Source organism: Prionailurus viverrinus, chromosome B2 (genome assembly GCF_022837055.1).
Source record: "Prionailurus viverrinus isolate Anna chromosome B2, UM_Priviv_1.0, whole genome shotgun sequence".
NCBI classification, from domain to species: domain Eukaryota; kingdom Metazoa; phylum Chordata; class Mammalia; order Carnivora; family Felidae; genus Prionailurus; species Prionailurus viverrinus.
In genome coordinates this window covers 16,437,853-16,462,751 of record NC_062565.1, presented here as the reverse complement: position 1 = coordinate 16,462,751, position 24,899 = coordinate 16,437,853, and the positions used below count along the sequence as shown (strand labels likewise).

Below are 24,899 nucleotides of genomic sequence, written 5' to 3'. Positions count from 1 at the left end.
TCTGTAAATGAGTAGATCGAAACATAAAAAAGATTGGCTCAACATCATTTCGTATCAACAAACCTGATACTTGTTTTTCTGTTTTTTTAGCTCAAGCATTTTGGTCGTGAGGGACCCTCCCCTTTTTAAAATTTTTGCTCTTCTGATTATGGTGGATAAACGTATCATTAGCGTGTTAGTCCTGTGTTTTTTCATTAACTTAATCTATCACAGCACATAAACCGATCATCACAAGAGGACTAGGGTATTTTTTTTTATTTTATGTAAATTTTTTATCTCCAGTGGTTATTATGGCATAGGCATTTGGTCTGATATGAATTTCAAATACGTCCGTTGCAACGGCTATTTGAAAATAACCAGGAATTTGAGTATTTGACTTTTCTACAAATAAATAAGAGGAGCTTGAATGAGTTTTTGTCTCTGTGCCCAAGAATCCAACAAATGGAAACAAATGAAATTATGGCAGGTATTTACTGCTCACAAACATCGTAGTTGCCAGAGGTTGTGGGGGGCTGAGGCCAGTTAAACACGGATTTCCTTCCAACACAGCCAGAAATGAAGGTAGCTTCCTGTCTTGTCTCCCACAGTTAGCTCTACCTACCTGTCCACCTGCCTTCCATCTACCTGTCATCAATGACAAAGAAACCTAGCCATTGGATGTTTTGTTCCGTTAAAATGGGGATTTTTTTTTTAAACTAAGGCATTACAACATTATGACTTTTTAAATTGTGTTGGTGGAGAACCACAAATAAGGGAGATGTTTTTACTTTCATAGTTTTTGTTCACTGATATAATTACTGCAATAGTAGTTCTTTATGATTCTGCCAACCTTAATATCTCATAAGCATCTGAGATATGTTTGCTCCAAAAATTATTGTATACTAGCTTTTTTTTTTTCCTCACAAAAATGGCACTATTGCCTATTTTGGAATCCTCTTTAAAACTTGCTGAGAAGTTTTCTCGAGAAGGTACTAAATGTGGGGCGCCTGGGTGGCTCAGTCTGTTGAGCATCCAACTCTTGATTTCAGCTCAGATCATGATCCCAGCGTTGTAGAATCGAGCCCTGCATTGGGCTCCGTGCTAAGCGCGGAGCCTGCTTGGGATTCTCTCCCTCTCCCTCCTCCCCTCCCTTGCTCACTCTGCCTCTCTGTCTAATAAAAAATAAATAAAAATAAAAGATACTAAATTGTGACAGGACCGTCAAATACCCCGCATTAAAAGGTTGAGTTTTCTTCTTTGTGCAGCAGGTGTCTCAGACTGTTGTATACACTGAGTCCTCAGCTGTCACTGTGAAGAGGGAGAATAACGTAATTTTGAAAGATCAGGTTCTAGGACGCTGCTGAGCTGGGGGTCCAGGGAGGAACAAAGCATTCCGGAAATGGACACTAAGGTCTCTGCACGATTGTTCCAATAGCTTTTGATTGCCACCATTCTTACAAATGCCAAGATATCAAAATACAGTTTTATCCACAGTGGGCTTTCCTTAAACTACCTTCTTTAGTTGTCGTAATGCCCTCGGGATTGTAATCCTCATTTAAAAAAATATATATACGCGTGGTTGGCATGTCTACCGTCTTACCAATTGACTTTTTAACTTTTTCTTTTTTTTTTTTTTTTTTAACAGAAATCTTAGAGGCTGGTATTAAAGCAACTTCAGAATCACTTAAAGGTGTGAAACGAAAAAAGATTGTAGCTGAGAACCACCTGAAAAAAATACCAAAATCCCCCCTGAGGAGTCCCCTTCAGGCAAAACATAAACAAAATACAGACGAGCCTGCTTTTGCTGTTCTTCAGAGCGCGCCGGAGTCTCACAAGAAGCAGAATCCTAGCCCGGTGAAAAATGGGAAGCAGTTTGCCAAACACAATGGAGAAACACCTGGGGTAGTCGCGGAGGCCTCCAAATCCGAAGATTCTGTGTCCCCAAAGAAGCCCGTGTTTCTGCAGCACCCATCTGAACTGCGCCGATGGGGATCGGCAGGCTCTGACCCCAGCAGGTCGGGCTTCCCGGATGCAAAATGTGACTCTCGATCTTTGTCGAGTAAAACCAGGACTGACCGCAGTGAATGTATCTCCTCCACTCGTAGTCCCGCTTCCTCTTACACAAACACCGCATTTGATGTCTTACTGAAGGCAATGGAGCCAGAGCTGAGCACCTTGTCGCAAAAGGGCTCATCTTGTGCAGTTAAGGTAGAAAAACTGAGACCAAATAAAACTGTACAACCCCCTTCTCAGTTAAACAGCAGCTCACCGGACGCCCCAACTCAGACTTCCCAAGAATCTGTTTCTGAGTCGCAGCCTTCTCCTTGTCCCTCGTACACAGTGCACGTGTCTGCAACTCAGAAGAGTGAGCCAGCCACAGTTCAGTCAGTGTCTCACCCGTGTAACCAACACGAACACTTCGTTTCTCAGCCTCACCAACAAAATCAGCCGCTTCCAGCACGTTCAGGTTTCCCAAGGTCCCTGGTGAATCTGCAAAATCAAGAGAATGCCAAACTTGAACAGGTTTATCATATGGCAGCGACATCATCTGTGGGTCTGACTCCGCCTTCCAGTAGAACTCAGGTTACTCCTCAAAACCAGCAAATGGATTCTGCTTCACCGATGTCCGTGAGTCCAGCCCATTCGGCACCGTCAGCCCCCACGCCAATTTATAATTCAGCTCCTGTCGCCTCTGTCGTTAACCACAGTGTGGAGCAAATGTGCAATCTTCTTCTGAAAGATCAGAAGCCAAAAAAACAAGGAAAATACATTTGTGAGTATTGCAATAGAGCTTGTGCAAAGCCTAGCGTGCTTTTGAAGCACATCCGCTCCCATACTGGGGAGCGACCCTATCCCTGTGTGACCTGTGGATTTTCATTTAAGACTAAAAGCAATCTGTACAAGCACAAAAAATCCCATGCACATACTATCAAACTGGGTCTTGTCTTGCAACCAGATGCTGGTGGTTTGTTCTTGTCACAGGAGTCCCCCAAAGCACTTAGCATCCAATCAGACGTAGAAGACAGTGGGGAGAGCGATGAGGAGGGGGCTGCTGAGGAAAGACAGAACGACCCGGTCTCCATGGACCCACAGCCTGTGCAGATAATGAAAATGATGTCCCATTCTGAAGCGTTACCAAAATCAAGTTCCATTCCAAGCAATCCAGACCATGTGGTAGGTGACTTTCCACTACAGGACAAATCTTCAGAATCACAGGCTGTGCCAGAGTTACCAAAAGTCGTGGTCCACCCTGTCGGTGTGTCCCCTCTAAGAGTCGACAGCCCAAAGCTCCCGGATTCCAAGCCTGAACTGTCTAGTGCACAGACACCGAAGGACCTTCAGGGAACCAATGTCCTGTCCCACTCAGCCTGGACATCTTCCCTCGAGACTGACGAGAAGTCCCGTCAGAAAGGGGACGGGAGTCAGCCAGAAGGGAAACAGGAATCTCACATGGGGACAGGACATGCCCAGCTGCAAAGGCAGCAGGCTACCGATTGCTCCCAAGAGCAGCAAGGAAAACTTCTGAGTCCTCGGAGTTTAGGAAGTACGGATTCTGGGTACTTTTCACGTTCGGAAAGTGCCGACCAGACCGCGAGTCCGCCGACTCCCTTTGCCAAAACGTTGCCCACCACGGACCAAGACTTAAGTAAGAATAATGGGCCCTCTGCACCTCGGATCAGTACACCAGCACCTTCTGCTCTGTCAACAAGTGAAAAAGCATTGCTCCTACCGGGTCAGATGCGCCCACCCTTGGCGACAAAAACACTTGAGGAGCGGATATCAAAGCTGATCTCAGACAACGAAGCCTTGGTTGACGATAAGCAGCTGGATAGCGTAAAGCCACGGAGAACCTCTCTCTCGAGGCGAGGAAGTATCGACTCTCCCAAGTCATACATATTTAAAGATTCTTTCCAATTCGATTTGAAACCAATGGGACGGAGAACAAGCTCCAGCTCGGATATACCAAAGTCCCCTTTCACCCCTACCGAGAAATCGAAGCAAGTCTTCCTTCTGTCTGTACCTTCCCTTGACTGCTTGCCCATTACGAGAAGTAACTCCATGCCTACCACAGGTTATTCAGCAGTACCTGCGAGCGTCATCCCGCCCCCTCACCCCCTGAGAGGAAGTCAGTCATTTGATGACAAAATCGGCGCTTTCTACGATGACGTCTTTGTGTCAGGCCCTAACACTGCCGTGCCCCAGAGTGCACATCCGCGGACCCTTGTCAGACAGTCAGCAGTAGAAGACTCTTCAGCAAATGAAAACCACCTTCTCGGTGCTGGACAGTCCCTGGACGAGAGCTATCCAGGATGCGGTGCGGCCAGTGACACTGGGCCGGCCAGGGGCAAGTCCTTGGCCCCAGGCTCACATTTGGAGAAAAAGAAGTCCCATCAAGGGCGAGGGACAATGTTTGAGTGTGAAACCTGCAGAAACAGGTATAGAAAACTGGAGAATTTTGAAAACCATAAGAAATTTTACTGTTCAGAGTTACATGGACCAAAAACAAAGGTGGCCGTGAGGGAACCTGAACACAGCTCCGTGCCTGCTGGTAGTACACAGCCTCAGATTCTGCACTACCGAGTTGCAGGCCCTGCAGGGGTGTGGGAGCAGACACCTCAGATCAGAAAACGGAGGAAGATGAAGAGTGTTGGAGATGACGATGAACTGCAGCAAAATGAAAGGGGGGCGTCCCCGAAAAGCTCCGAAGGCCTCCAGTTCCAGAATTCTCTGGGCCCTGCTTCCACTTTGTCTAAGCATAACGTTGCAATAACAAGTGACCAGCACAGAAAGATACAGCTGCAGGCCTCCCAAATCCAGCTGGCGGCCAGAGGTCCCGACCAGACCATGGATCCCAAGCTGTCTACCATCATGGAGCAACACATAAGTTCAGCTGCCCAGGACAAGACGGAGCCGAAGAGGCACGGAACTGGAATCTCCGTCATTCAGCATACCAACTCGCTGAGCAGACCCAATTCATTCGACAAGCTTGAGTCTTTTGAAAGAGGTTCCCCAGTCTCCTTCCAGGAGCTGAACAGGACAGTGAAGCCCGGGTCTTTGAAAGTGATGGGAATTTCCCCAGAAGAAGGGCGCCCTCCCCAGAACACGTCTCACCCTCACCAGCCTGCGCTGTCATCAGATGCTCTGAGAGCAGAACTTCAGGACTGTCCCAGGAAGAGTCCAAGTGAACGACATGTGTTGGGACAGCCCTCCCGACTCGTTCGGCAGCACAACATCCAAGTCCCAGAAATTCTGGTCACCGAAGAGCCAGATCGGGACCTCGAAGCCCAAGGCTATGATCAGGAAAAGTCAGAGAAGTTCAGTTGGCCTCAGCGTAGTGAAACCTTGTCAAAGTTGCCAACCGAGAAGCTGCCACCCAAAAAGAAGAGGCTCCGTCTTGCCGAGATGGAGCACTCGTCCACAGAATCGAGTTTCGACTCCACTCTGTCCAGGAGCCTAAGTAGGGAGAGTAGTTTATCTCACACTTCGAGTTTCTCAGCTTCATTGGACGTTGAGGAGGTTTCTAAAACAGAGGCTTCCCCCAAAATGGATTTTCTAAACAGAGCAGAGTTTCTCATGATTCCAGCTGGCTCGAATACACTGAACGTTCCTGGAACTCACCGAGAAATGAGGCGCACCGCTTCAGAACACATTAGCTGCGTGCAAACGTCGATGGAGGTCTCCGATTTCAGAAGTAAATCGTTTGACTGTGGAAGCATAACTCCACCCCAGACAACAGCACCTGTTGAATCGCAGCCCCTGACGTCTCCTTCGGGCATGGGAGTCACCGGGCACGTGCCTCTCTTAGAAAGAAGGAGGGGCCCACTGATGCGGCAGATATCTTTAAACCTAGCCCCAGATAGTCGTGTGTCTCCCGGGAACCCACCATCTTTCCAAACAATCGCTCTTGCGAGCGTGAACACAGCACCGTTTCCGGGCCCTCAGCTCACGAATGCATCTTTAGCCGAGTTTCCTGCAAACGCTCTGCACTCCCAGACTCAAGTTAAGGATCAGCGAACAGAAACCTCCAGTTCCAGCTCTACTAACATCTTCCCCGTTCAACAGCTTTTCGGTATCAACGTGTTAAGTCCAGTCCACACCCCCCACAGCCACCCAAACACACAGACGTCTCTGCAAGTGTCTATGCAGAGTGTTCAGCCGGATGCAAATCCCAGTTTATGTGTAGCTTCTAAAAGTAAAGGTTGCTTTGCTCCCAAGTACCAACTTCATTGTCAGGTTTTCACTTCAAGCCAGTCTTGCACTTCCAATCCTGTGCTTTCTTTGCCAAAGCAGGTTCTCTCGGATCCAGTTGGGGCTGCTGACCATCGCGGGACATCGTTAGCATTACCAACCAAATTGATAGATGCCATGTCCGGTTCTTGTGTTGCACCACCACTGAAGCTAGGGGGGCAGGCGCAGAATGTGCCGACGTCGTTTGCATTGCCCGTGCATCTGCAGAGTAACGTTCCAGCATACTGTTTTGCCACAGTCACTCCTCTGCCACAAATCCTGGTGACCCAAGACCTGTCCAACCAGCCAATTTGCCAGGCTAATTGTAGCATGGTGCCAATCAGCGAGGAACAAAATTCTGTGCCAAAATTGCAGACAGATCACCAGAATGCTTTGTCAAACCCAGAGGCAGAACCTGTCTGTGCAAATGTTTTTTCAGAGATGGGTCAGACTCTCCCTCCATCAGAACCTTTGCCCGTAACCCAGAAAACGTCTGTTGGTAGGCTTTCCCCCCAGCAAGAATCTTCAGCTTCAAGTAAAAGGATGCTTTCCCCAGCAAACAGTTTAGACATTGCCATGGAAAAGCACCAGAAGCGTGCTAAAGATGAGAATGGGGCTATTTGTACAACAGAGATCAGACCCTTTGAACCAGGGAGTTCAAGACCTAGTGAAGTTAATAAACAGAAGAAACCTATTTTAGTGAGGCAGGTTTGTACTACGGAGCCTCTTGATGGTGTGCTGTCGGAACAGGATGTTTTTTCTCAACCTGAAATTAGTAGCAAGGCTGTTAGTTTGACAGATGTCCTACCAGCTGATGATTTGTCATCCGAACACTCTAAGTCTGTAGTTACAGAACCTATAATCGAACTACAGGAGTTTGAAAACATCAAGTCCTCCACGTCGCTCACTCTTACAGTGAGAAATTCACCTGTCCCTGCAGAAGACATTCACCTTTCTCCTTTGGAACGTGTAGACAGTAACCAAGAAAGGAAGTCTCCAGGGGTTAAAACTCAACGTGACAAAGAGAGCATCCAAGACCAAAGTCAAGCCACACTTTTAGTGTCTGATGCGGGAGGTGCACAGCAGCTGCCTTTCCCCAGCCTGAAGACCTCAACCAACTTTACATGGTGTTACCTATTAAAGCAGAAGGCATTGCATTTGCCTCAGAATGACCAGAAAACTTCAGCCTATACTGATTGGACAGTTAGTGCCAGTAATCCAAACCCACTTGGTTTGCCTACAAAAGTTGCCCTTTCTCTCCTTAATTCAAAACAGAAGACTGGAAAATCACTATATTGTCAAGCAATAACTACCCATTCCAAATCAGATTTATTGGTCTATTCAAGCAAGTGGAAAAGCAACTTAAGCAAGGTACTTGACATATCATTTATCTTCACAAATAGTTTGTGCGATGTCTTGATGCCTTTAAATGTTTTAACTGGAAAGTGTATCTTAATTTTGAATGACAAATTATGCTGTGTAAGTATAAAGTCACCCAGACGAAAGGATGAGAAGTTTACCCTGCAAGTTAGACTGATAAGGGTTACATGGAATCCTTCGGTGATTCTGTCTTGAGATATTTTGGAAAAAACTTGCCCTGAGCTGTCCTTACGTAATGGTACATACAGATCATCACGGTTTAACTTTCATCTTTCTCTTGTATTAAGTGAAAAGAGATTATGTTTGTGTTTTGTCCCTGCTGGTGCGGGGGAATAGAGGTGTGAGTAATCAAAGACTGTTACATTTCATTTCAAAATATAAGCAGAGACATTCATACTTGTCTTTCTACACCTGACTAGCCTCCCCTGGCCATGCTAGTCCCAACTCCCACCCAGTGTTAGAATCATCTTAGTGCCAGAGAGAAGACTCACGGAATAGCTGACTTATACACTTGATATAATTAAGTTGATTTGGTCAAGATGTATAGAATAGGGTCATAAAACTGTAATTTGGAGTTATTTGTGTAATCAGTCTTACTAGAGTTGTTGGCTTTATAAAATGGGAAAAATCATTTAAGTGAGAATAAATAGGAAAGGGGATCATGGTGGACTCCTGACATTAAGAATTATAGATTAAGTCCGTGACCTCTACAGGTTCATGAGCATACAATATAGGTTCATAGACATGATATGTGTGTCTATATGTACATATGTATGTGTATATATATATACACATATATATGTGTATATATATATATACATATATATACATACATGAATATAGACACATATACATACATGCACATATATATACATACATATACATACATATATATATAAACAAACACATACACACATACTTACCAAGAAGGAAGTCTCTAAATTTGCCGGTAGGTTAAAGAGGTATGGATACAGGGACGAAATTCCCAAAGTGGTGATATTTTAGCTGAGTCTTAAAAAAAAATGTAGGGATTTTTGTTTCAGGTAAAAAGAATGAGAAATTTTAATAGTCTGCTGACATGACATGGACATGATAAAGAACTTAGTTCATTTTAAAGAATCCTGAGGAGTCTGCCATGGGTGGCTAGAAGGTGTAAGTTTGAAACACTGACATGCTTCCAAGTTGGAAATATAGATAAAAAACAAAAAAATATGCACACTGGTGGAGAGCCATTGATAATGTTTTCGACAAAGGAGGGTGCAGGCAACCATTCAGAATTTAATTTTTAAATGACCCGGCTTTACTCCAGACCTACTAAAATCAGAATCTTGGAAGATGAGACCTGATCATGAGAATTTAGACAGAGCTTCTGGAATATTCCCAAAGCGCCTCTGGAAAAGTGGTTCTCCTTCAGCATCAAGTGCCTTGGTAGAAATGCCTCTGGAAATGTGTACTTAGATTTGGAGCTAGGCGAGGACTCCTGGTGGAAGGTGTCGGGATTCCTTGGTGCATGGGGGTAGTTAATGAGCTTGCTCAGAGCGGGAGGAAGGACAGAAGATCTCAGAATGGATTTGGGATTCACCACTACTTAAAGGGTTGAATGGATGAAGAAAGTCCATATGGGAAACTGAGAGAGGTTGTTCATCAAGGAAAGAGGAGGACCAGGAGAAAGCGGTATCACATAGATCAAGGAGGAAATTTCATGGAAAGATACTCAGACAGAGAGGTCAAATAAAGGTCACATAAAGATGGAGACTGACGTGGTTCCTGGACTGAGCGGTCCCAATATCGCTGGAGTGTTGGGGACATGGGCAGGTGGCTGTGGAGGCCTGGGTACTGGGTTGACTCACAACCCAGATGTTAATGTACTTATAATGGAGAATGGAAAAGAAAGGTGCTGAAATGGAAGGGTCTCTAAGAGAAGCAAGGTGTCAACAACATAAACTGCACAGGTGGCCAAGCACATAAAGACTAAGGAAGGGATAAGGATTTGGGCATTTGGCTCGTTGGTAATTGGTGAACAGAAGCCAGATTCGATGGTAGGAAAGTGAGGCAAAGAGAAATGGGAATTTGGTGTTGAAAAGAAGGTAAAAAGCAGGATTAGCGTTAACGGTATAAAGTCCAGGGGTAGTGTGCGTATGCATTCCAGATTGTGGGGACACCTGGTGTGTTTGCTAGGACAAGAGGAGACCGATGCCTTCCTGTCTGCTAGGGTCAGTGTCATTACCTCCTCGCACTGCCTTCCTGAGCTCCCCAGGGGGCACCTTCTGAGGCTGCGCGGGCCCTCTGACCATGGCGCACACTCTCTCATTTGCTAGAATCAGGTCATCTCAGTGCAGAGCCATCTGCTTGGGGATGTGGTTTTTAAGGGTTTGGGACAAAGAGGCCCCTTGATCAGAAAAGTTGTGCCTCACTTTGGATTTGGCCAGAGGACTGGAGTTTGAGCCTTTGCTGTTAAGCTTGACCTTGGACAAGTGACTTCACCCTGAGAGTGTCCTTCCACACTGGATCCTGTGCTGCTGGCACCGCAGGATATGTGAGAATGGTAGGGACTGAGGAGGGGGACGCTTGTGAAATCCTAAGGTGGTGTCACGGTAGTGTTTCCAGAGGAGAAGCACCCAACGCTCGCCATGTTGATGTGTGTTACTGTTTTCCAGACACTTAATTATTATCAGTCCACAGCCTGACTTCTGACCTGCCTGTATGTCACAGTTATCGGTATTCAGGAACTTTTGAGAAGATACAGCAGGGAAACATAATTATGGTTTAAAATGATAGGAGAAGGGGAGAATGTTGGCAAACGGACTTTTGCTTGAACAGAAGTGCACAGTTACAGTCCACCGACGTCGCAGGGAATTGGTCACGTTCTTCGGAGTATGAGACATTATTATACCAAACGGGGTAACTGGCGCTTTCCCATCTCGGAAGAATAAAGCTCGTTTCAGAAATACAGTGTAGTGTGAGTGATTGGTCAGGAGACTGTGGTGGGATCTTAAAACAACATAGGATTTATCAGTTCGCAGTGGTGCAGACAGATAGGTTAAAGATAGGGGAGGGGAGAGAGCAAATGACCTTTAAACATGTTATTTCCTTGAAATGCATTCCGTTAAGTTAACTACGCGTACGGTACTCTGCCATGTTTTAATTTCCAAGTGAAACATTAGCATGTTTGTGTTTTCAGTTTTATTAAATTAGTTTCTCTTTTTTTTTTTTTCCTTTCAGAGAGCATTAGGTAATCAAAAGTCCACAGTAGTTGAATTCAGCAATAAAGATGCCTCTGAAATTAACAGTGAGCAAGATAAAGAAAATTCCTTAATCAAAAGTGAACCAAGAAGAATTAAAATATTTGATGGAGGGCAAGTACAAATTTTACTTTCTAAATGTACATTTAAACTTACTTTTTAAATGTACATTTGCTTTCATGTGAATGAAGACTTAACCAGTGCCAATTTTATATAAATGTTACAAGGTTTCTCAGCTTATTAACAGAATCTTCATGGCAAAATATATGTTAGATGTCATGTTAAATAAATCCATTTTGATCAAGAAAATATTTAGGAAACATCATAGGTCCTAGGAGGCAGCTAAGAACTATTTTCAGAGTAAACTCTGGGTTTCATGTTGATTTACAATAAGGAGCTCCGTGGGAAATCTGCTCGAAGAGAGACAAATTCACTGCCTATTGGATGTCGCTGTGTTTTCAGTTATGAGAAAAACACATTGTAAAAGCTGATTGTAGCTCTAGTGAAGCCAAGAGAAATTTCAGTACTTTTAGAGTTGCTGTAATTGAATTTAATAATAAAGAAAACTTTGGAGCCAGTGGCTGAGAAAGAGGGAGTTCTGTTCTAAAATTAAACCTGGTATCCAGTAAGGTGGTTTGACCAGAATTGGCTATTTGCATATTAAATGTTGATGCGAAAAGCTGGAATATTGTTACTTACCTGTGCATAAAATTTGTATTGAATGAGTGTAAAAATTGTGACTTCTTGTATTTTGTAAGCTGAATTCTAATCATCGATATTTTCTCAAAGACCTAGTATCCAATCTCCCTATTTTTTGTCTTTAAATTAGATATAAATCAAATGAAGAGTATGTATATGTCCGAGGCAGGGGAAGAGGAAAGTACATTTGTGAAGAATGTGGAATACGTTGTAAGAAACCTAGTATGTTAAAGAAACACATACGGACCCATACAGATGTCCGCCCCTACCACTGCACTTACTGTAACTTCTCCTTTAAGACGAAAGGTATGAAATGGCATTGTTCGGTGGTCCTTTTGATACGCATTGAGTTAGTAGAGCCAAGATCCACCTTGACGCTCTGTGACCAAGGAGGCAGTAGCTTGAATAGACTGATAGAAATAACATCTTGTCAACACAGTAGCCTTGTCTCTTTATATGTCTCTAGACCTCTCAGGGAAAGGAAGAAAAAGGTTTTCTTTTAATTATATACTTTCACAATATAGATAATAAATATAACATTTTAAAAGGAGCAACTACCCTTTTTTATTTCCCTCCCCAGATTAGAGTTGCATAACATGATGACTAATACATTTCAAAAATACTTTGGAGCTGAAGAAGAAAAAGAAATTTTCATGATGATAAGGAAACTCCTTTCTGTGCTACAGGATTGAAGTGAAAGTTTAATAACTATAGTAAACTTACAATGACTGCGTTCATGTCTTATTATCTAATTTTAGGCATGAAAGGCCATTTTTTTTCCATGATGCTTTTTGTTTTTTACCCAAATTCTATTGAATTTCAGCTTCAGAAAACTTCTGTTGTCCTATTTAATGTGCATAGAACTCAGAACTAGTCATTAAAATTATATTTAGTACTCTTTCTGTATGCTTTATATGTTTTTATTTAAATTGCAAGTCTTTATTATAGTTAAGGTAATTTTACCCTCTCCAGATTCCCTGCTACATATAACGAGAACACTACTTAAAAAATAATGCCCACTTTCTCCATTAGGCTCCTTGCTCGCGAATCATTACATAAAAATTTGTTACTTGAGACTTCAATTTCCTACCTACCTTTTAAAAATAAGAACCTCTCTCAAAGGAAACAATGTCATCCTAAAATTCTCTGTCTGAAAGTGTGATATCTGTGAAAAATATTTAATTGACGATTTTTTTACAGAAACTTTATTTTTATTCCCTTTGAGTGAACATTCACTTTTTTCTGATTATATTGGCTGCCTTCAGGGTTTTTGTTTTAGAGATTGATCAACTCGTCAGCAAAATTTACTACGTTATTTGGCTAGAATTTTTTGGCGTTTAAGGAGAGTTATGATACATAGCAACTAAACATTCACATTAGCTCTCCTTAGATGCCGGGAGTACCCGAAGCAAGAATAATAGAAATAACAACAACAGAATTGTTCTTCAGCTAGCCTTGAATATTTCTGAATAGCTTTGGGACATCATGAGTAGTTGAGAGGTTCACTGTCTGTAGTCCTCTGGTTGTGATGTGGATTCACCTTCTGGAAATGGAGGGTGGGTTTCAAGATGCTTTTCCTGGTCTTGTGTGCAGGCTTTGATAGGAGAAGGTACTATGATTTCTTAACCCAATTTATTGCCCTTTCACTGGTTTTGATCCTGTGATTACGCAACATCTGCGAATTTCCAGTACACAGCCAGGAGACCAGAAATGGGCCAATATAACTCATAAAAGATTACCAAGTACAGAATGATGTTGCTGAATAAAAGAGGATCAAGGTATAATGTGAAATGTGTATTTCTCAATAGAAAGAAGAGAAGGAATCAGGATACTTAAATGATATTCATAAAATGAGGGCAAGAAAGGGAGGGAAACTTAGGTGTGGAAAGCCAAATGAACCTTCTTGGCCGAGAAAAATACTCTGAGTCACCAAGTAAGTAATCTTAGTGAAATAACTCCAAACAGCGTCACATAAAGGTTCAGATAAATGTTTCCCAAGAGGTGGACAGAGCGTAATGACCCCTGAAGAGTGAGCGTTAGATCTTTGCAGTTTTCACGTCTTCCAACTTCTCGGATATGCTGCCGATCTGAATTTACGTTAGATGTTTTGTTTTGTCAGAAAATCCATTGCAATTATGCGATAAATACGGATTTGAGGAAAGCGACCCTAGCTAAGGAGACCGGTGAAGAAAATATTAGAAATTCAGTATTTCCCTCTTCTCAGGGTGATAGTTCTTTATTTTACGGGTCAGCTTCCTCGTAGAAATCTGCCTTTTGTGAATATCTGTAAAACAGATTCCATAGTATCTTTTAAATGCAGCTGAATACTAGTCGACTCGTTTTTAGGTTAGGCTGCAGATGTTGTCCTCCTTGATTTACTCTGTCGTCCTCGCCAGCGCAACTCTACTCCCCACTGGATGTGTCTGGATAGGAACAGAAAAACAGTGATGTAATGGCATGCCACATAAATATGGGTACCGAGAAAGAGCACGCTGCGGCCAGCTAAACAGTCTGCAGTGCTAGAAATTGATGCTTCTGATGCCTCGTGCCTATAAATCTCTACTTTGTCATTTGTCCCCTTAATTTATCTGATGAGTACACTTCCAAAAGAATTGTAATTGATTTGTTTTCACTGTTCTGCTTTAAAGGTCAGTCAGCAGAAAAGACACAGTGAGCTTGCACCCCTGCAGGATTTACTACCATTTATATCACAGAAAGCTAGACTCTCTGTGTAGCTGTAGGAGCCCAGAAACAAAACCTCACGTGCTTTCCAGACGATTTAGACTAATGTTTCTTAAGTCTGTTAAAAAATTTACTTATTATGTTGATGCACAGAGTTTATGGCATTGCTAAGGGATATATGCATCTATTTTGCATGTTAAAATGCAAATTGTCGTGTTTATTTTAACTTATTTAAGAAGTAGGTTAGTAGTAAGTAATAGCTCGAATTATGAGAAGATATGCTTATTAAAAGCTTATAGTCCCAAATTTGTCTGGTTACAATTATCCATTAACGTCTCTAAGAAGCAAATAACCTTCCGTGACTGTTCATGTAGGGAACGAAAGCACTTTCGGTAAAGTAATTTGGTTTGTCATATTGTTATTGTATTAGGAAGTGCTTTGGCTTGTAAATGGAAATTTAAGCCGTATTGAGATGGCCAAAGCATCTTTTTTTACAACTTTTTAATATGAACATTTTGAAGCTTACGGGAAAGTAGAGATTTGTATCATGAACACCAGTCTACCGACCAGTCCACCTTTTACTAATTGTTAACATTTTGCCATATTTACCTCATGTGTCGTTTGTTTGTTTGTTTGTTTTAAGTGTATTTCAAGTAAATATCAGACATGGCCAAGCCATTTAAGCCGGGTGTCATCTCCGGAATTACAGAAGTCAGGGTTTGCTGGGTCTTAGATATCATCTAGTCCAGGTAACCCTGTCACCCTCGAGCCCTTTAAGCACTAAGCTCTGAGATGCTGCACGCTGTGAAGCGCAAGAAGTGGCTTGGACAGCGTGACCAGTTCCAAGTACTTAGGGAAGTTTTAGTGGTACTGAGGCTCTATAAATACAGCAGTTTCACAGGCCCTTCTGCTACTGCAAGCCCAAAGTTAAGACCAAGGATTCAGACATCTTTACCTCAAGGCTTATTCTCAAATACTAATTCGCCCCTGCTCACCAAGCTAAGTATCTGGATTTTGTTTTCTCAAAAGAGAGGACCTTCCCTTGTTGGCGATGTTTTTGTGTGTGTGGCGTTCTGCACTCAAACTGCTTGGCATCCTTAGAATCTGAGCTCTTCCCATGCATTCGTGATCACTTGGGACGGATGTTCCCAGTGGGTCCCAGTTAACCTGATAATACTTAGCTACATTAGCCGCCAAAGGAAACACGTCTTTAGAGATACTGTTATGAGACGTCTAGTCAATATGGTGAAGTGAAATTAACACAGGAAATTCTCTCCTGTTCCAAATAACAGAAATGCTGTTTATGATATAACAAATGTAGTGTTTAATAGATAGTCAAGCTTGAAATTTAAAAAAGGTAAATTCCCAGGTAACAGAAATAAAAAAGAAACCCCATGCTAGTATAGTGAATAGACACTTAAAATAATAATAATAATAATAATAATAATAAATAAATAAAATTTAAAATACAAGAATTCATGGGCACAGCAAAGCCAGGTATATGCCCACAGCTCAAGGATTTTAATGTTAATACTGGAATAGAGTCCGAGGCCTCTGAAATAAGCCTGGCCCTCCTGTCCAGTGACTTTGGACCATGTGGGAAAAACATTTCTGCTGAAGAGCAAAATCCCATACCTATGCCATGCAAAAAGAAAGAAAGAAAGAACTGGTCTAGAATCAGAGGTCTGAAACCTTCAGCCCCGAGTAGAAGCAGTTGGAAAACTGACCCACAGAGATGTTTCTGCAACTCAGGGTATTTAAGGTTCCGTGGAAAACAGTCTTGCTAAAGATAAGCTTACGATAAAAACTAAAAGGCGTGCAGGGAAACAAAGTACCATGAGGGAGATCCAGCAGGCACAGTGGTGGAGAATTTGGACGCCAGGAACTACACATCTTAGTGCGATCCAAAAGGGACTTTAAATTGAGGATGTTTAAAATGTTTTAAAAAAATAAATAAGGACGACAGAATAGAGGCCAAAGGCAAAAGTAGACATTATCCGAGTAGAAGAGGCAGAATTGAAAAGAGAAGTTGTTAGTAGTAAATAACGAGGTTATTACAACATACAGATACCAGTATTTTCTTTTGTCCAAATTTGAGTCTTAGAACTGTATAACCACAGTCTGTGCTTTCATTTGAAGTAGGAATGGAATTTGCCAGTGTTGACAAATGCAGCAGCAAAATACTACTGCGTAAGCTTAGTAAACATTCTTTTCCCTTAAGGAAATCTGACAAAACACATGAAGTCCAAGACACATAGCAAGAAATGTGTGGATTTAGGCGTCTCAGTAGGTTTAATAGATGAACAAGATACAGAAGAATCAGGTAAGGCTTTATTCCATATTTTTCATAAATGCTATTTACGATGTACTATTTTTTTTTTTTTGCGTCCATGTTCTTCTTTCCATTCCCACTGATACTGCTTAGTTCTTATTTTCGTTACTGTTTATTTACACTGTACAACAGACTCCTGCTCAGTTTCCCCATCATTAATTTGTCTTCCTTCCCGTCCATCCATTCCCACGGATGTTAAATTAATCTTCGTGAAGCCTGCGTCTGGTCGCACTACTCCGTTGCAAGTCTTCCATTGGTTTCCATTTGCCGACTGAATAAATGATGAGCTCGCATCCCCCGAATCCTTTATGATCTGGTGTCCGCCTGCCTTACCACCCTTCTTTCTCCTTTCTTTCTTTCACCTACCCTAATGCTTAAATTTCCTGCTTACGTGACATTGATCTGGCTCTCTGCCTGTACAGCCCTCCCTCAAAACCCCGCCCTCAATCCCCACCCAAAACGTGGCTCCCAGTGCGCATCGGACAAAATCGTACTTTCCTTCAAGGTCTACCTCAGATCCACCGCTGCCATGAAGCCTTCTCTGATTTTCCCTTCCCACACTGTGGGAAACCATTTTTCTCTTCTCTCAGCTCCTGTAGTATTTCCGAGTTTGCTCTCTGAAAGCATTGAATCTCTTTCGGCCTCATTTTTGGATTATTTACATGCCGACCTTTCCTCCTCACGGAGATTCTTAAGCAGATCATGAGCAGAACTGGTGACGGAGTGATCCTAATGCAGGGCCTTGCATGTAGCAGCCGCTCTGGGAATGTTTGTGCAGTAAAACACTTGTGTGCTTCCCCAAAATGTTTGTCATTTTGAAAACGTTGGCTGGGGGTTTTCATAACGGTGTTAACAAATCTAAGTGTTTATCTCTGACCAATTTTGAGGGAAAATAAACCCATTCTTCTGTTCTAATTAGAAAGCAGAATTCTTCTTTCGTGAGACTTTTTACATAGGTCAAGAATTTATCAAAGAGATAAGTTTTCTTTAAAAAAGAAACTTTCTGTTTTTGAAAAGTGCCCTAAATTAGACATTTACCTGCTTGCCATGTGTTGGTTAACATGCATTAGTTTGATACGTAGAATATTTCCAGAGAGTAAACGGTGAGCACACCATGGTAAATATAGGTAAAAAGTCAAACGCTTTTAATTCCACCTAACAACCGGTAGCACACTAAATGAATGAGCCTGAACTTATTTCTAAACATGCAGAGGAAGTGACTCACGTCTTAAGTGGTACAGCTGATATGATTCAGTATTTTAAGCACATGGAGAGGATTGCCTTTAACTCCTTTTGGGGAATGAACTGATGCATTCTTGATAGAAGAAAAAAGATAATCGTAACAAATTTAGGACAACAAGGAGTTTCTTAAGCGTTTTAGACACCTTGTTGCTTTGATGCATGTTAGGGGTGGCCAGATCAGGATTTAAAAGTGCATATCACATTAATGTACATGTCACTTTTCTTAGGAACTTATTTGTTAAAAGCCGGTTGTTGAATTGCCAGAAATTGAATTCTACGCCCGTGTCTTGAAACAAAGACACTGACACAGTTGATAGAATTAATTATAATTCACTTCTAATATAGACAGTTGGTTTGTTTTCTGCTGTTAGAAATCATGCAGTGAGTGACCTACCATCATGAAGGGAATAAATTTTTTTATTTGCTTTATTATTGATTTGCTTTGCTATTATTTGCTGTATTGCTATTCTACCGAGTCATTCAGAAGTAGAAAACTGGGAAGAATGAATAAGAGTTTCAGCAAGTTTATTATTACCCACTGACTAGGAAAGGTACGAGGCAGAAATGGGAAGTACTACTGTCTGAAAAACACGGACACACAGGAGGTATTATCACAATATATGCTCATTTACAGGTTTTACTTCTTGAGGAAGATCTCTCTGTCTTACAAAAAGTAAGTGAAAGAGCCTCTACAGTTAAAGGAAGGGAGTGTTTATATTCTGAATTTGCATAGGACAATCAAGTGTGGTTTCCATGAATTATCATGTATTGTTTAGATTGGCTGACAGGCCGACTTACACATCTACTCATTCATTTTCCTATTCCGCAGCTTGTTCCAAAAGCACATGAAGCAGGGTTCAGGTTATAACTCAGACTTGATATTCTAATTGCATATTCAGAGGAGACCCTCTGCTAAAGCTAGGTATTTTACTTGTTTTTCTCTTGGCTACATTTTTTTAATTACTGTGATTATGAGTAGTATATTTTGTTTTTTCACCGTGTTTATTGAATAGTAGATTCAGTATTGGCACATAGGTGGATTTTGCCAAGTGTCGTGCCATTCTGGAGACCTAACGGTTCCTAATGAATATGCCAACAAATCTCTTCTTCCTTCGCTTTATTATGGGCTTGGAATGTAGGTGTAAATGTAGTAAAAATTTCTTGCTTGAAACCAGTGGTCTTGTTTTCCTTTCACTCTATTGTGCTTTCAAAAAACAATATTTTGATTTTTTTCTAAATACAAAAAGATTACAAAGAGTTTTATTACCTGTATTCATGTATTCACGCCAGAGTTGATTATTATATTTTCTCTTACTTGCCTCAAGTCTTTTTCGTAAATTCAGTGTGTTTTTGGAAAACAAAAACAGCGAAACAAGTCATTACACATCAGGTCACCTTTCCCGGTCACTCTCCCTCCCAGAGGCGGACGCCAACTGAGCTGAGGGGTTCTCTTTTCAGTTCGTGTGACATACATTTATTTCCACATCCGTGAATAGTATGTGGTTGGTTGGCTCGTGTTTTAAATTTGCGTGAACGGTATCTATCACCTTGTATGTCGATGCCAAGAAAATGAATTTTGCTTGATAACCTTGAATGGGTTTCCGGAGCCATTTCTTTTTGTGCACAGCCTTAACCATACTTACGTTGCGGGAATTTACATTTCGGCCGATTAGATGCGTGATAGTCTGCCATCTTTGTTTGTGTTTTCTTCATTACTCTCCTAAGGTGGTTGTGTCTTATTATTCTTTGGAAAGAAGTTCCGCTCTATTAAATCAATGATAGTTAGCCAGGGGATCTTGCTTAACAGTTCCTCAGGTGTCTGTGCTTTTAGGGGAGCAAGCCCAGAAGCCTGCAGTGGGGTGCTGCTTGTCTGCAGGCTGTCCTGTTTTCTGATCGCACACAGCCCCAGAATGCACCAGCTGGCTCTTCTCTTTCCATTTCCTTGGCTGCCCCTCCTCACCTCCCTGGCCTCACCTCCCCACCCTGGGGCTGGGCTGGCTAATCTCTTTTCTTTTCTGTCTATACCCACTCACCGGGTTAATCTCATTCCGTTTTCTGACCGTAAATACCATCTATCTGCTGCCGATTCCAGCACTCACTCCAAACTGGCACATCCATCTGGCTGCAGGCCACCCCCACTCGCGAATCCGATGGGCATCTCAAGTCGGACGAGCCCCAGACTTCCGATTTCCCCCCTTACCTCCAAGAAGCACGCCTCCCCTCTCGTCTTCTCCCATCCTTCCAGCTACTAAACCAAAAGTCTTGAAGTCATCCTTGAGACCCTCCGTCCCCAATTTATCCCTAGAAACTTTGGCTTTTTTTTTTCTTTTTTCAAAAGGTGTTCAGGATCCCATTACCTCTACCGCCCGACCCTGGTCACAGCTATCACCACCTCTATGAAATCGCTTGGAGGAGACCCTGACTGGTCTCTGTGTCCAACTCCAGCCTCTCTACGGACTCTTTCAACACGGCTGCCAAAGCGTTTTGTTTTCATTACGTCATCATTTTGCTTAAAACCCGCTAAAGGTTTCCCGTCTCATTCAGAGCTCTGCTCTGCTGTGGGCTTGGGGGCTCTGCAGCCCACTCACCTTCCTCACACTGTCTCTCCCAAGCTCGACTCCCGCGTCTTCTGCCCTTGCTCAGTCAGCTACACCCACACGCACCTCCCCGCTCTTCATCAGACAGCCCAGCAGGCCCCATCTCGGGGCCCCATTTCCTGTCTCCGGAGTGCCCTCCACCAGATCCCGCAGGACTTCGCTCATCACCTCCTTCGGCGCTCTCTTCCAGTGCTGCCCTGTCAAGGAGGGCTTCCTGACCCCCCTGGGCCGAAAGCACCCTCACTGTCTTCCTGCCAGCAATTCCTGCTCCTCTCTGTTCTGCTTTGTCTCTTATCGCACTTACCCCTACCCGGGGTGTGTGTGTGTGTGTGTGTGTGTGTGTGTGTGTGTGTGTGTGTGTGTCATTATCTGTTCCTTTCAACTAGGAAGTAAATCATAAGGACACGGATTGTAATATGCCCACTGCCATATCTCCAGCTTCTTAGGATGGTGGCTGGCAAGTGACAGGTAGTAAATAGTTGCTGATTTAATGAAGGACTGGAGGGGAAAATGACCTATTAGCTCTCAGAAAATTGTTCCATATTATGATGTTTAGAATTTGACATGTTAGTTTCCATGAAATCCCTTCACTCAAATCCGGTGGTAGCCCTAATATAGTATTTAATGCCTTTACTATAAGCAGTGTTTACGTGACATGGCCTAGGCAGACACAGGTGACATTGAGGCGATGACGGCATGTGTTAATTTGTTATTTATTGGTCATTGGATCAGAAGACTAGAAGTTAGTTCAAGTTCTCCGATGATTCCACCATTCCAGATGGGTGAAGATCTGTTCTGTTCTTCAGTAGTTCCAGAGAAGAAAAGTTAATTCTCTCACCGACACATCCATTTATGTACTTAGCACTTGAGCAGCTGTTACATGCACAGTCACTGCCCTCAGGAGGCACAGACTCAGCAGGGCTCGCTCCCCAAGGCTGGGGTTGGGGAAGGAGCAGAGATGCCTCGTTGGTTGTAGAAAGATGACCGAGGGTGTCCCGGAAGTAGGGGAAGGGGCTTATCTATCCATACTTTGCTTTATCGGCGACGTACCTGCAGCTGACGGGGGGCAGCATTCTGGACCGAGGGAGTCGTTTGGGCAAAAGCCCCGAGGTTAGGAGAGCGAAGTAGGGTGCTGATAAGCATGTAACTGGGACAAGATGTGAGGGAGTTGGACAGGACACATAGCTGACCAGTGCTGAGGGACGGGTCCGACTACACAAGGGAGTACTCCTCCAGGTGCAAACTATGCTCACTTATCCTTAGATAGAATCAGAGTCTCTGCTGTGGCAGTTGATACAGATGTCTTGATGTTGTGACACTCGAAAACCATTATTTCTTTGCTATGATTTTTCTAGTACTTTCACTCTTCTGTTTTTTAATTTATTTTTGAGAGAGAGAGAGACAGAGTGCGAATGGGGAAGGGACACAGAGGGAGACACAGAATCCGAAACAGGCTCCAGAATCCAAAACCGAGCTGTCAGCACAAAGCCCAACGCAAGGCTTGAACTCACAAACTGTGAGATCATGACCTGAGCCCAAGTCAGACACTTAACCAACTGTGACACCCAGGCACCCCCATATTTTTATTCTTTTAAACATTCCATAATATGTAAAGTGTTCCCAAGACTTAAAAAGTTTAATTTTTTTAATGTCACCTACAGTCATTTAAAGCCATTGCCTCCTTAGACCCACATACACCTGTCTTTCAATCTGGATTATTTTTTCAAATGTTTTGAAACAAAAGAAAAGATAATGGGGCTTTTAATCCGTGACTCTGGAATTTTCATTGCTGAGCTCTTTTTTTGTTTCGCTTTGGTTTTATTTTTGTTCTCCCCCCCGCCCCCACCGATGATGTGATTTTATTTTGTAGTGAGAAATTAGACCATAGTGACTAAAAGAAGCATGATTTCATTAAGTGGATGGTCCCGTTCAGCAGCAACAATAAAACTGTAACATAGAGCAAAAGCCTCTTTCTGGAAGGCTGTTTCTATAGAGAAAGTGCCTCAGTTCTTCTATGTCCCTTATTCCCCTGTAGATGGAGTTTACAAGTTTGGGTGGAAAGTCTGGCGTGGTTTCTCTCCCGTGACATCCAATTACATGTATACATGTGTAACGACTAACTTAGAAATCTCGTTCTTCATTTATTAAATTAGGGAGCACTGTTTCCCCTGGAATTAATTTCTACTCTGACCCAGCATCACTCTGGTATAGAATTGTCCCCATAGAATAGACTGTCCTAAAAGGTAAGGGCCTGATTTGTTCCCGCTTTTAAGGTTTCTGTGTATATTTGGAAACCCTGCCCTTATCGACTCCATAAGGATGTGATAAGGCCTAGCAGCTTGTTATGAAGTGTTTCACTTTTACTGTCAATTTCCCTTCCCGAGGAAATATACAAATTACCAGGCATACATTTGTAGGAGATGAAGTGGCTGCCTTTTAAAAACTTAGGAAGGAGAGGGGCACCTGGGTGGCTCAGTCGGTTGAGCGTCCGACTTCAGCTCAGGTCACGATCTTGCGGTCCGTGAGTTCGAGCCCCACGTCATGCTCTGGGCTGATGGCCCAGAGCCTGGAGCCTGCTTCCGATTCTGTGTCTCCCTCTCTCTCTGACCCTCCCCTGTTCATGCTCTGTCTCTCTCTGTCTCAAAAATAAATAAACGTTAAAAAAAAAAATTAAAAAAAAAAAAAACTTAGGAAGGAGAGTCAATGCTTTCAGGTATTACAGTTTTAAATTTTGAAGCGTACATCTGCTGGTAGACCGGAGCTTGGGGCTGTGAGGCTGGTCAGTGTCGAGTGATCTTCCATTCGAGGTTCACTTCTCTGCACCCTCCTTACCCGCTTGGGTTGCCCATCACCCTGGCCACAAGGGCAGCCTCCCCCTCGTAGGGATCAGATGCATGGCAGTGGTTCCTTCTGCGACTTTAGCTGCCACCTAGGATCCCCTGCCCATCTCGACATTCCTGTCTGAGAGCATATTCTCCGTCTTCATGGCCCCACCGATGAAAACGAGCAAACCTGCTGTCTTTGTTCTTCAGTGGTGAACAGCTTTCTCAAATGCTTCTGTGGCATCCTGGGGTCTTGATATCGTTTCTCATATTTGTAATCTAACATAAATCCAGTATTAAGCCTGTGCACGCGCACTGTCAGTAACCACACTGGGATTCCAGCTGCCGCGTGTCCACAGTAAACATTCAGGAAAGTGCGAAGGGCTTGGCTGGCAGCGAGGTGCACGGCTCTTAGCACGGTTAGCTTTCTTACCTATATTTCAGAAAGGTAGTGGTTACGGTGGCTTCGCAGATGCCTTTCATGCCGACACAGCCTTAAGTTGTCGGGAGCCAGCTAGTCCAGCCAGGTGATAAGTGGAAGTCAGGAATAACTAAGTAAACTCAACCAGTTGACTGTCCTTTAGCAGCACCTGGCTCTTCCTAAACGCAGTTGACATTGGTCACTAATTACGCTGACAGGTTGTAGATGCCTACTAAAGAGAATAGTGATTCAAGAAAACTAAGTGAGATTCAGGAGCCCCTTGTCTTTTGGGAACCGAACCCATTCCTCTAAAATGTCAAGGCTCAATCAGCATGAAAATTTGTGACGTTGTCTTCTCCGGGTACTGGTTTAAATTCCTATGGAGTTTTGATAGCCGCGTGACAGATTTCCTGGTTTAACAGTGTAGGAGCGGCATGGGCAGTGGGGTCCTACGGTGCTGTAGGAAGGGGGCTTACCTTCACAACCATCGCAGACAGACTGCCCATGCTAACAGGACATGTAATAACGTACAGCATATCTTTAAACCTTGATCGGGGGCACCTGGGTGGCGCAGTCGGTTAAGCGTCCGACTTCAGCCAGGTCACGATCTCGCGGTCCGTGAGTTCGAACCCCGCGTCAGGCTCTGGGCTGATGGCTCAGAGCCTGGAGCCTGTTTCCGATTCTGTGTCTCCCTCTCTCTCTGCCCCTCCCCCGTTCATGCTCTGTCTCTCTCTGTCCCCAAAATAAATAAAAAACGTTGGAAAAAAAAAAATTAAAAAAAAACCTTGATCACCTCAGACCTCTGAGAGATGGGGGCCAATCTTTTTAAAAGAGAGAGTAACCCACAATGATGTTATTAGGGAGACCGGATTCTAAATGCCAGACCTTGCCAGAATAGCACCCAAAACCCTATCCTGAGAACAGTGTGTTTAGGTTTACAGGAAAAATTTAGGGGTTTGGCCATTTAAATAGATCTTTTCTGTAGCACACATATGATTGCCACCAAGAACTATCCTCTCTGAGCTTCTATTTGTTCAACAAAATGTAGCAAAGGCTCAGAAAGGCAGGAATTACTAGAGTATGTCCCCAGAATATTTCTTTCTTTTTGTTTGTTTTTTGTGGGGTTTTTTGTGGGTTTTTTTGTCTGTGTTTTTTTTTTTTGTTTTTTTTTTTTTTAGAGAGAGAGAGAGCGAGAACAGGCAGGGGAGGGGGATAGGGACGCAGGGACAGAGGATCCAAAGCAGGCTGTGCGCTGACAGAAGTGAGCCCAATGTG

At 43.2% G+C, this 24,899-nt stretch overlaps 1 protein-coding gene across 8 annotated transcripts in view; it reads left to right on the top strand.

Moving 5' to 3' along the window:
- HIVEP1 (HIVEP zinc finger 1) overlaps positions 1–24,899 on the top strand; it is a 149,491-nt gene that overhangs the window by 107,961 nt on the left and 16,631 nt on the right. For 7 of the 8 annotated variants that reach the window (XM_047858874.1, XM_047858878.1, XM_047858873.1 and 4 more), the window contains exons 4-7: positions 1,625–7,578; positions 10,810–10,943; positions 11,659–11,834; positions 16,432–16,533. In XM_047858874.1, the coding sequence (XP_047714830.1) occupies positions 1,625–7,578; positions 10,810–10,943; positions 11,659–11,834; positions 16,432–16,533 (6,366 nt within the window). The remainder of the gene's footprint in view (positions 1–1,624; positions 7,579–10,809; positions 10,944–11,658; positions 11,835–16,431; positions 16,534–24,899) is intronic. The other variant, XM_047858880.1, reaches the window with a different exon arrangement.